This window comes from Corvus cornix, chromosome 14, assembly GCF_000738735.6.
Source record: "Corvus cornix cornix isolate S_Up_H32 chromosome 14, ASM73873v5, whole genome shotgun sequence".
Lineage (NCBI taxonomy): Eukaryota > Metazoa > Chordata > Aves > Passeriformes > Corvidae > Corvus > Corvus cornix.
In genome coordinates this window covers 373,629-386,670 of record NC_046344.1, presented here as the reverse complement: position 1 = coordinate 386,670, position 13,042 = coordinate 373,629, and the positions used below count along the sequence as shown (strand labels likewise).

General features: G+C 42.8%; 1 protein-coding gene across 4 annotated transcripts in view; it reads left to right on the top strand.

Moving 5' to 3' along the window:
* Positions 1 to 3,678: 3,678 nt before the first annotated feature.
* MYH11 (myosin heavy chain 11) overlaps positions 3,679 to 13,042 on the top strand; it is a 55,598-nt gene continuing 46,234 nt past the window's right edge. For all 4 annotated transcript variants that reach the window (XM_010392515.2, XM_010392514.2, XM_010392516.2 and 1 more), the window contains exons 1-2: positions 3,679 to 3,775; positions 9,926 to 10,284. In XM_010392515.2, the coding sequence (XP_010390817.1) occupies positions 9,943 to 10,284 (342 nt within the window). In that variant the 5' untranslated portion in view covers positions 3,679 to 3,775; positions 9,926 to 9,942. The remainder of the gene's footprint in view (positions 3,776 to 9,925; positions 10,285 to 13,042) is intronic.

Sequence of the window (13,042 nt, the reverse complement as noted above, 5' to 3'; positions counted from 1 at the left end):
AACAACAAAGCTTTGAAATACGTCTGTGAAAATATACTGGTCTAATCATATTATTATTGGCCTACCATTTATCTTGACAGTACATGAAACATGAGCATATCTTTCACAATGATGACAAACAGCAAGTCCTCTGAATGTCAGACTGCCTGCCTTGTTACCAGGTGAAGAGGAATTGCAAAATCTTTGCCATATGGATGCACTTAGCATTCCTTAAAATTTTAAGGTGAGATAAATATTTAGATCAAAATATGTCACAGTCCTAGAGCCACAGGTTCAGGTTTTAGAAGAAATTGCCACCTAGGTGAGCATACACAAAAATTAGTTTCTCAATTTCAGAAGCTGCGTAATTGCATAATAATTACAGCCTGGGATGTCTTGCATTAACTGCCCTTATTCTTTCTACTGACAACTGAAAATTTAAAAAAGAAAGATACAAGCATATAGAAGTTTAGGGTCTTTAAATAGCAAAATGCATTTGTGAATTTTCTTGAAGACAGAACATGAACTAAGAGCTTTACGGAGGGAATTCCATTAAAAGAGGCTGTTTGTTGTCTAAGCACATTATCACAAGTGAAGGTGACTAGGAGCCAGTGAAGTCTGGTGTGGATATCAGATCTGGAAAGCTCTTTGGAAGAACTTAACCCACAAGTTTTAAAAATAAAAAGTTCTTTAAGACCAAATTTTTGCCCTCTCCTCAAATGAGAGAAAACTGTGTCTCTAGGCTCCAGGGCAGCCATGCTGTTCCAGAGGTTTTAGTTTCTGTCCTGCACAGGAGAGATTTTTTAAAGCTTTATCAGCTCACTGTGAGGAGTCGGTTACTTTTTCCTTCCTGAGCACCAATCTCGGTGTCACTGGATCAGTTTTCCGGAGGAGTGATTATCCTTGGGTGATCACCTTTAGGAAGAGAAACCCCGAAAGGTTTGTTCACACTTGCAAAGAGACCCTTTCAGTAGCAGCTGATTCAGACCTGACCTGCACCCTTCACTGACTTCACCCGACCACCTGCAGCCGGTGTTGAGCACAAACCTTAACATCAAGCAGCTGGCGAGTGTTTTCCCTCATCAGACTGCCTCAAGATTGATTGTCCTGGCTTGGTCACAGACTGTCCCTCCTGTTGTAAGGGCACAGCTTGACACAGGTGGTAATCCACCAGTATAATTACCAGTTCTAATTATATTTGTCATGTTAGAGAAACATGGTTGGTAAAACTTAAGCAAAAACATTTTTAAACAAAACAAAAATTGCTTACCTGACACATTATTTAACAAACTAACATCACCATCTGTGCTTTTGGTTTTTTCCCCTCTGTTGTGTTCAGGTTACACCATGGTAAGGCAGCAAAAAGTTCACTTCTTTCCTTCTTGGGTCCTCTTTCTTTTCCCCAAGCACAATATTTACAGTGCAAATTCAGTCAGGAGATATTTAAGGGCAGGCTGCCCAATACTTTATTTTTTTCTAGAAAAGTACTACATAAATAAACAAATCAAGGGGATTTAAACAAAGCTTATTTTTTTGTCACAAACTCATCATCCACTGGGAATCCACAGCTTTCATTTTGAGGCAACTTTGGTTTAAAACAAACACCCCAACATTCAGGAACCCCCAACCAGGCTATCAGATTAGTATATTCTTACATTAACTTTTAAGTGAAGGTTGGAAGCCATGCTTACATTTAACAGTTGCTACCCCACATGGCTTGAGAGTGCAACTCTTTCAGTCCCAGCACTAGTATTTTTTTAGACTTTCCAGCTCCATTTAATGTCACATCATATATCACCCTCCAGCACTGCTGCTGTTAAACACCCTCCTCGGGCAGCAAGTCTGCGTGTGCAGTGGTTTGCAGACCAGCCAGAATAATTTCCACTCCTTTTTAAGCTACTATTTTAATGTGTCTGGTTTTGTGAAACAGCTGCATGTGTTTAAAAGGAACTTCTTAGGATAACTTTGATGAATGTTAAAATGATCATACTTTTCAGAGGATTCCCTTGCATTTCATTGTGTTTCTAATTAAAAGCTAAGTTTGCAATCAAGAAACTGCAGGGAAAAAAGTAAAATAGGGTGAACGACCCTGCCCTGTGACAAACTTTCTGCTAACAAGGACAAGTTTCTTGGATTTATGTCATGGTGATAATTTCCCTTGGCTTTGCTCCAACAAAGTCACACATGCACAAGTCTGATATGGTGCTGCAGGGTCCTGGAAAGCTCTGCATGGCTCCATGGCAGCCCCACACCACTGCAGACACCAGCCCTCCCTGTAGCAGGACAGTCTGTGACCTCTGGCACTGTGTCACTGCCCTGGAAAATCTGGCCTTCTCCAGCTGAGGCCCAAACTTGACCCTGTATCTGATATTTCTGAAATGTTGCAGGGTAGAAACCCCAGGGCTGTTTCCCTCTCTCCTCTTTGTCCAAATTTTTTCACCACTGGGCAGAACTAGAAGGGGCTACAGGTCTATCACACCTGCAAGTTCCTGACCCAGTGACAGCAGAGGTTTTTAGCCCAGCCTCCCCTCATAAGTATTTTTTTAGGATGATTAGACCTGTATGAGCCCCATCCATCTTCCCCAGGATGGTTTATTTTCCAAAGAAGAGAGGGCTGTTGATGTCAAGAGACATAATTTCACTCAGGCCTGTGCTCTGATCCTTTGGGTATACACCATATTTAGTCTGTTGCTGAGAGGGGGTTGTTTCGGTATTTTGTATTTGGCACGTTGATGGGAATTCCTAGAGGATCCTAGCTTTCCCTTTTTGGGATATCTCCATCCACAGGTCCTACTGCACAAGGCTGTTGGCTACTAGGGGAGGAAGGAGGGGGGACAGCTGAAGACTGAAGGTTTGGGGGATGTAAGGAAGGTTTGATGAGGACCAGATCACTCCCTAACCCCTGCAGGTCTGGCTCCCAGCACCCTGTCCTCCTCTCCCTGCCAGCACACGGTGCCTGCTCCCTGTTCTGTCCATGCATCCCGGGGACTGTGCTCCCCCAGCTCTTCACCGCTTCTCTCCTACATTTGTGGACCCAGGGAGGTATTTCTTATACATGAGCAAGTATTTACAGTCCTTTATCAAGAACTGAGCTGCACACTGGATCACGAAAGAAACTGGCAAATCTGCTGGGAAGGTGGGAAACAACCCTCTTCTTTCCCACAGGCAAATGAGGCTTAAACCAGCCTCAGGCTCCAAATGTCACATAAACACAGGGAGACCCAGAGCCACCTCCACCCACACAGCCCTGCTGTGTTAGGAATAACCCTCTTTGCCCAAGCAGCCCCTGAACTCAGGGACATAGCTCCAACAAAATGCACTGACAGTGGGTCAGTGGGAAACATCCTGTGCCACACGGGCCCATGACCTGCCCTTTGCCCTTCTAGGCGCGGGGCCATGAGGGGCAGGGATACTGGCAAGGCAGGAAGGAGTTAAAGGTCCATTTGCTTTGTCAAACAGCAGGGGAAAAGGGTGAAACCCTGAACTTGTGAGTTGGGGGCACCCCTTTCATACACCCTTCTGAAAGCCAGAACCAGCCTGCTTCCCTAAAAAGTGGCTCAGGGCAGGGGCCACAGCCTAGGGTTAGGCCCTGCTGGGAACGAGGTCCTTGGCTCAGGCTGTGTTTTTTAAGCCAGGTACCAAAAGGATTTTCCAGCAGGACGTGGTTTCCAGGGCCCCTCCCCACTGACAAGATTCTCCTCCTCTATATAGGGAGGCTGCGAAGGCAGCAAGGACTTGGGCTGTCCCGGCTGGTGGCTGTACCTCCAACTCACTCCGCTCCCACAACTGGACACCTGTGAGTACCACGGCGGGGTGAGGTCCCTGCCGGGGACTGGGCTGGGGGCTCACACACTTTGGGATGGGTAGTCTGGCAAGTTAACTCTCACACTGCTCTGCGAACACACTCAGAGAATTAACCTGGGCATGGGAACAGACCGATCAGACGCGCCCAGGCGATTTATCCCGGTTTGTGTGTTACTGGTTGGGTTCTGGTTAAAATGCATAGAGACTGTGCATGCCTGACAGTGTGCACAGATGTTCTAGCCTGCTTCTAGTCACTGCTAACACCACCATCGCAGGGTCAAGGCTGAAAGACACTGGCTGCAGAGAAGGAGCCGTTCTCTGAGCCGGCAGCAAGGTGCAGGGCGGTGCAGGCGGTCACAGGTACCTGCTGCAGGTAACCACCACACGGGCGTTTGGGAATGAAAAAGCCTGGTAACCTGAGCTGCTGATCTTCTCTAAGTGTTCCTAACCTCTTAGTCCTAATTAAGGACTGCTGAAAGAAAGTGCAACCAAATAAAATAATCAGTTCATCAGTAATTTGTTCTGTAAACAGGAAAAATGCTTAAAAATTAGAAGGAATGGAAACACTTTTATGTAAATGCCCCAGCATTACATATATATGTTTTTAATATGCTGGGAACAAAGTTTAAGCAAAACTAATCTGATAATTTACTGAACTACACGAATTTCAAAGGTGGCATGCCTTTTTTTTAAAGGGAAAATAAAGCAACCAACTTCTAAGAAAATCCCGTTAAGTAAGTTAAGACGACAGTAGATGGCAGTGCAGAAAGCAGCTTCAGTGTCATCCCAGAGGTTCACGGGCTTCTTTCATATACGCGTGTGTGTGTGCGCGCGGGTCTGTGTGCATGCACACCTATAAAAATGTTGATATTTATGTGAAAGGCATATATGTTTGCATAATTAAGAAGCATCATGAGATATTTTGAATATAAGGGAAATCAGAAGGCTTGTCATTATTACCTAATACATACATCTTAGTAAAATCTTCTCTAAAATACACTTGTTGAAAAACAAGCCCACCTTGTCCTTCACTCCAAGCTTTGCCCTGACAGGCAGTTGGCAGCAGGATTGTCTGGATGCACTGATTTGCTGAGCTCCTCAAGCTCCCCCCTTCCCTCAAGCCACTCACTCAGGGGCTGAACAGATGAACCCCCTGAGAACAAAGCTCTAATTAGGTTGTCACTTCAGTTTAATGCCCGATTCTGCTCTGGCTGTGTTCGCTTGGATGTAAACAATGAATTTTATTATCTCATTTGCAATTGACACACTAGTCCCTAAAAGGTATTTGTTTTGAATTTGTTATCATTACATTTTTGTGGAACGGCGAGTATTGAGCAGAACATCTCCATAAAAGGCAGCGTGGGGATGTATGCAGAGATCCCAATGCTTTGGAAATCACAGACACTTATTAGTTGCAAATCTGTTGGCTTCTAAGTATGTTAATTTTAGGAGAAACCAAGAGCTAGATAGCTTTCCAAGTTGTGCAAAGTCTAGTTAAATTATGGATTATTTGTGAATTCTAATCAATATACAGAATCTGATTTAGTTAATAGAGTGACATCTACAGGAATTTGAAATAGCTGGTATTTTCTAGATAAAGAGAATCTATCCCTTTTTTTCCTTCTTTTCTGATTTTTACAGTTTATAACAGGCAATAATTAGGGCCAATTTCTTTTTAATATTAGAAAATCAAATGTTTAGTCAGAGTTACGTAATAATTCACATTAAGAAAGATGAGAAGATCTTATTGCAACTGAGGCACTTACAGATAATTTGATTGAAATATATGGAGAATGCATTACAGAAAAGAAAAACAAAAACCAAAGCCAACCAACGAAAAAAGAAACCCCAAACTGATGGTACCTCCATTTCCAGATGAAAAGCTCCACAGTGGGGAAAGGTGAAAGGCCAGGAGGGATTGATAGCAGGGCTCATGATAAAGCTGTCAATCCTGTTTCCAAATGAAGGTCACAAGGCTAGGATTCACCCCTAGATTATCTTTTGATTATCTTTTTTTCCAAGCAGTGCTCAGTAGGATGATTCAGTTAAGTGCTGGAAAAGTAAAAGATAAGGAACATGGAAAGAAAGTAGCCAAGGATTACTGTAGCCCAAGAAATGCAGTTTGAGTCAAGCAGCAGGTTACTGCTCCACTCTTATCAGAAACTGCTCATGAGAGCAGGACTTGATTTTTGAAAATAATTGGCTATACGTTCCTCTGTTGCAATAATTATTCCCTGTACAGATGTGATAAGGCTTTATGTTGACATGCACATCCTGCAGAAGAAGGGAGAAATGTCCTTTATCTTTCCCTTGGGAGAAAAGCAGTCCCTCCAAGCTCTGACTCAGGAGGCAATTCTGCTTGGCCAATAACCTTTTAATTAAAGTGCACTTCCTGGAAATATTTATATTTCATCCTTGAAATAATATACTCAGGATAAACTAGTTATAAAGACAGCATTCAGCTTCTGTCATTAACATGAAAAGGGAAGAGGAAATGAAGACAGCCAGATAACTCCACAGTGGGACAGCAGACAGAGGAATAGAGTGAGCTGTGGAAATATCCATGCATGTTTGGGGGCTAGCACAACAAATGAATCAGGTTAGGTGTAATTTGGCACCTAAGGCAAGAAACTTCATATCAATGGTATTTTTGTGATTGCTGTTCCTCCTCCCAGTCTCATGATAACTCACCTCTGGGTATAAAAGTGTATACTCTTGTATGTGATTTGGGCTAAATGGATGAGAACCTCCTACCACCTCTTGCACATGGATAGGGGTCTCCACTTTCTCAGCCAGTCCTATGGGTGAAACCCAGGAACTGGCTAAAGGGTAAATTTTGCCTTCCCAGGGAATGCTCTCAGCAGGCAGTAAGGAGTCTTTCACCTTGGCCCATTTCCCCAGTTTCAAGCACATGCTGGCCCACTGCAGTGCAGTCTTGATCAGAGATGGACCAGAAGATATACTGCCAATTATTAATCAGAAAGCTTCAGCATCTCATTAGCAGCTCATTAGTCCTCACTAGGACAAATTTAGTTGAGTTTGTGGAGCTTATATTTTACCCCTTCCATTCAGAAACCTTCCTTTATAATGAAAATGAATAGTGCACATTAATAAATACATTTTTATTAGCCATTAATCCACACTTCCTAACTGCATTTCCTTTTTTACTACAGTGGTAGTCAGAAGCTGCTAAAACTTTATCCTTAGATTCCAGAGGTTCAGTGACGAACAGTTCTTTTCACATAAATCCACATTTTCTCCTCATTGTGTTTCAGAGGAGTTTTGGGATCCAGCTCAGACTGTCTATTCACTAGTTCTTGTAGGGGATCTATTCTTACCATACCCAAACTAGTCCTAGTGCTTGGAGCTAGGGGATAAGAACCTGTATTTCCAAGTTCTGCAGTTCACTCCACCTTATATACCTTCCAAGTGGATCTTGCTTTGAAAAAGATTGAATTTAAAACTTTTCTGCACCTTGCTATGGATGTGCAGGAAGAAGTAGGAGAACTTAGTCAAACAGACACAGACCAGCTCTCAGTTTCATGCTAGAATCTGTGGAAGATGTTTTTGACTTAGCATGGAACAAAAAAAGGAACTTTTCCTTGATCCTTAGGCAACAGAACAGACAAACCTCTGGGATGTCCCACTGTGACATGTTTTGTAGCAGGCCAACAGTTTTAGCTGCAGTTGGGTTTTTGAGGTAGATGGTCAGGATGATTTGGCAGTTTGATTTCCATCATCATTTTCTGTGAGCAGCCTCAGAATAGCAGGATTTGACCCCATGAAGCTCAGCTCTGCAGTTCAGTCTCACTTTTGGTGTTTCTGAAAGCAGTATCTAATTCCTATTGATATAAAAGTGCTGCTGTCACCTGGCATTTAGCCAGAGGCAGCACTATCCAACCTTTCTGATGCTTCAGCATGGCTATATAGCTCTCTTCTGGGCATAGGATGGGCTGAAATCCCCGTCTCCACTGCTGCAGCCCTTCCTCCCATGCTGCTGGGGCAGTGGGGTAGAGAACGTGCCTTGCCTGTTGCCAATGCAGTGGGAGAGGCCAGGGCAGCTCCTGCTGCTCCCTGAGCCCCGTGCCCTGGGAACTGCAGCTCTGGAGATGGGGCAGTGCTTCCATGGCTCCCCTGTCCAGCAGCTTCCCCCCGCAGCCACCAGCGGGAGAGCTCAGCTGGAGAGAATACCATCTCCATTATTGGAACTGTGCAGCTCTACCAGCCCTCTTGGCAACGAGGGAGCATTTTCTGCCTTAATCCACACAGAGGTCAAATAGTTTCCTCTTGCTCTCTTCCAAGAATCTCCTGGGAGCAAGCAGAGGGCCACATCCTACAGATGCTCCCTCCCAGAGCCTCGACAGCGGGGAACGCTGCTCAGGGCCAGTGGCAGTGCACCAGTCCAACCTGCCAGGGCCTCCCTCACACATTGCATGTTCATGGATTACCTGGGTGAATTTTCATCTTTGGGATTTCCAGGCAAGGCTCTAGAACAAGCACATTCAGCTTTTTTTTTTTTTTAAGACAAAACTGTCGAGGGAGCTTAAAGAGCTGGGGCATCTAATTTCCACTGGATTTCAGCGGGATACCATCTAACCTTCTTAGGCGCCTCTAAAAATCCTAGTTTTGTTTTTAAGCTTTATGCCACCTTCTGCATGATCCATGTTTCCTTCTCAGACCCCTCAGAGAGTGTGGCCTTGCAAAAAAACCTTAATCTGTGGGAAGGCTTCAGGGAAAAATATTTAGAAAGCAAGCTCTGATACTCCCAGAGCACAGGGTGTCCATTTGGCTACATACCACAGAGCTTGGTCGTTACAAATATTGTCCTGCTTACGGGTCCTGCTTGACATCTTTAGCAGTCAGTTCTCTGAGCTCCCTCCAGATTCATGTTTGTTTGAATGCTGTAAATATTAAATTCATTCTCAATAAGGAAATGAAACAGCCTCTGTCTCCTAGAGATGTTTTCCTTGGGCACACGCTCTTTGTAGCTCCTCCCCAGCTCTGCTCTCTGCTCCACTGCACAGCAGGTTTCCCAGCCAGCAGGACTCTTTCTGCCCTGGAGCAAACCACAAATCCTCTGTGTATTCCTTCCCTCCTTTAGATCTGTGCCCCCCATGAGATACAGCAAAACACTTACAAAGCTCCAGCATTATCAGCACTGATCTTGCAGCTACATCCAAACTTCAGTTGCCAGAGCAGGAGAGCAGCTGCCTCCTGTCTCAGCACCGTGCAAACTCTCCTCTGGCTCTCACCTATGGGGCAGATACATCCAGCTGCTTTATCCAAGTGCAAGTGCATGGCACAGATGCATCATCCTTCCAGTCTGAGCATCATGGTTCAGAGTATCTTTTAGCTGAGGCAATTTCCAGGCTTGTTTTATTTCTTCTCTCTCTCATGTGATAGACATTTATACTTCATAAATGATCAACTGCTATTGTCTGTCCCATGGGGAGGGGCTAACTCTACTTCTTCACAAGCAGTACTGAGAAAAAAAAATTTTTTTCTGCTTTTTCTATTGACCATATCTTAATCTTATTCTTCTCCAAATGAAATGGTATTAAGTGATTGGAAATAGTCCTTTGCAAGGAAAGTTCATTTCTGTCCTTGCTGGAACACAGCTCGGGAACCATTCTTCTACTATTTATTTCATTATTGCACTGGTATGCCACTATGCACCCAACAGCATTTGGGTGATGGGAAATTTTTTATTTGTCTGAATTCAATTAACTTTGTGATGGGCAGGAGCTGAGGCTGCAGGAGGGTGTTCAGCTGGTTGTCCTGGTGCAGTTCTGACAGTCTCATTGCACAGGCATTAGTTATGCCTTTTTTTTTCTCTTTGCTCTTCAGTGCAATATAAACAAGATAAAGTAATAAGCCCAGAAGTCCTCATTTGATTTAGTGCCATGAAGCTTTTGATTTTGGTGATTCCAGACACAGTAACAAGGGCATGAGAATCTGAACACATATATTCTAAAGTATTTAAGCTGGCACTCAAAAGTATCCACATGGAAATGTGAGATATGACACAGGACCTCTAGTGCTTTGGACCTCCTGCATATTTGACAAATGTGTTTTGCCTGGAATGTCTCCACATTTGCCTTCCTTTATCCCTTTAAATCAGAATATTTTGCTTCCTCAACAGGTGTCTGCTGAGTCAAAATGGCTCAAAAACCTCTCAGCGATGATGAGAAATTCCTCTTTGTGGACAAAAACTTCATCAACAACCCACTTGCCCAGGCTGACTGGTCAGCAAAGAGACTGGTTTGGATTCCATCAGAGAAACATGGATTTGAAGCAGCAAGTATCAAGGAAGAGAAAGGGGATGAGGTGACAGTTGAACTGGCAGAAAATGGAAAGAAAGTGACACTGAGCAAGGATGACATCCAGAAGATGAACCCTCCAAAGTTCTCCAAAGTGGAGGACATGGCAGAGCTGACTTGCCTCAATGAAGCTTCAGTGCTGCACAATCTAAGGGAGAGATACTTCTCAGGCCTAATTTATGTGAGTAGACCCAACCACACTCAGAGCATTTCCTATTGCATGCAACCATGTCCCATTGAGAACGAGGTGGATCCCCACCCACTGCCTGCGACACAGGCCTTGTGTAACACTGCCATACAAGTACCAACCCCCAGTAATGGCATCCTAACCCAAAAATGGTTTAAGTTCACTTTATTCCCCATGATTCTCCTGCTTCTTTAATAATGGCTTCTTAACTAAATTAAAACACATGAAGGTTTCTTTTCAGCAAAATGTACAGATTCTGAAAGAATACTGTTGGCTTGGAAAGTACTCTCTGATAGGTGAACAAAATCTGAGTTCTGCTGTTGGGGGGAAAAAAAAATAATAGGGACTTTTAAATTAATTCAAGGTAAACCTGAACAAGTTTCCAGTAACTTGCAAAAAGAGCATACGGAAAAGCCAAATCATGCAGTTTTTCTCAGGCAAAACTCCCACTGAAAGGTAGCTGGAAAGTTCTGGTCTGGTGGTGCTTGAGTTAAACCTTATGTTTGGATAAAGGTACAAACCCACTGGAATTTAGGCAAGAGTACTTGCATGTACCAATGTGTCACTGAAGCAAAGTTACGCATCCACTAAACCTTTTTTCCCCTCATGTTGGTCAAGTTACAGATCAGACAAGCCTGGACAAATTATAATTTCTCTATATTCATGTGAGTTATTAGACTACGCAAGATTATTCTGTCTTTCAGTCCACACAAGTACATTAACACAAGAATATTTTGACACTGATAACCCTTTAGTCTATCCACATCAACAGTTAGCAAACAGCACAGTAAGAAAGCCCAAAACTTTTCCAAGGAATTTAGCTGTTATCTTTGATTTTACATGGAGGATCCCTATGCTGTGCTGCAGAAAAGTTACCTACAGTTTCAATCTATGAACATTTTACTTGTATGAAAGACCACTGATGAGTGAAAGTACAGAGCTTAAGTAGAAACAGTAGTCAAGGTCTTATTACTAATATGAGGAATGCTAAATTGAAAAGTAGGAAATGAAGCAGAAAATAAGATAGTTATATGGAGTACAACAAAGGAACTACTTACTTGTTATGCGTAACTTCAAAGAGCTAAGCTCAAGATCTTTCCTTCAGGAATGTACTAAAATACACATTAAGAAGTTCCTGAAAGAAGCTTGACTTCCCATCTTTTCATTAGTTGAGTTTATTGGATTTTAAGTTTGCAGGTGAACATGTGGACCCACGTGCTATTATATCAGAACATGCAGCCTTAATGATTAAAATAGACTTTTTCTGAAAGTGTTCTGCATTGTTGCAAGAATTAAAAGAATTAGTAGAAGGTTAGTAGGATAAAATGGGGGATTGGGCATTTCTTTGTTGTTGTTCTCAGCAACGCTCTGCATAGATGTTCCAGGGTTTCCCTTATGTTTACTTTGTGGAATTTCCACTTTCTACAGAAAGAGGAAATTAATTTCCAAAGGTGGATAATGCAATTAGAAATCAAAGAGTTTTTCATGGAGGCAAAAATGGAAGTGTACCTGAAATTTAAGTTTTCTTTCTCAAGAGACTAGATTTTAAGATGGTGAAAGTTTCAAAGAAATTAATTTGACTTGTAGTGCAACAAGTTAATCATATTTTCAGTAACCAAAATCTGCTTGAAACTGTCCAGCTTTATGCAGTGCTGCCCTACTAGATGCTGTCATACCTTTTTAAAAACAGAGGGGGCCTCTAAAGAGAATTTGAGTCTCATCCACTTGCAAAACTAACTGTAAGCAACCATCTCCTGGCTTTGCCATGTGTTGCCTAATTTGCATCCCTTGGAGTCCCACACATTCAAAGAAAACATGACCTCAACATTTTTCTCTCCAGAGCATCACTGACGCAAATGGGGATTCCCAAATCTGCTAAAGAAAAATAATCTCCCCTCTTGCATTTACATTAAATATTATTAAATACAAAGATTCAGTGCAGAAATTCACAGAGTGACTGCACACTAGAAAAACACCCTGGCCTTTTGCTTCATCACAGATAATTAAGATAGAGGGGCAAGAAGAAACACGAGCCACTAACTCATGTTTCACATTGCTCAGAACAAAAAGAATCTGCTTTATCCACACACGAATTACACCAAAAATTATTATATAAGCATGAATAATGCAGCAATGCAACTTCAGTGGATTTGAGAGTAGAATCAAGCTCCTTGTGGCTGTATTCATAGGCACTACTTGTTCAGTCTTAACAGTGAAAAATGCTGTCTTTTATACATAAAGCTATATATGCATATTGGAACTGAGGTTGGACTCTTCTGCCCCGACCTAGATATTTACAATGCAGATGTGTATTTGTGCCAGGCTCCTGTAAATACCCATCAGCAGTAGCTGTCTGAGGGATACACAAGCTCAGCACTCCCATGGAAGTATCCCTAAGACATTTCAAATTATGTTCTTCTTCCAGACCCTCTGGGGAGAGATTCAGCTGGGGGTCCCCCTCTCTAGACAGGCTCTGCCCCAGGGAGAAGGATTTAAGACATGGAAGCTTCAGTGCCCCCACTTTCAATCACACACTTGGCCGTGTCAAAACATCCTCTATATTAATCTAGCTCCCCCAAATCCTTGAAAAGCAGATACCTAGAGTTACAATCAACCAAAATAAGAGGGCTTCATTAAACTTCCTGAGGTGACAGATCATATAGTCACAGTCCAGTTAGAAATGAGGATTCCTGAATTTCATCAGCTTTTACTCTGCCTTAATTGCCTGCTTCTTGTGCCTCAAAATTAGTTT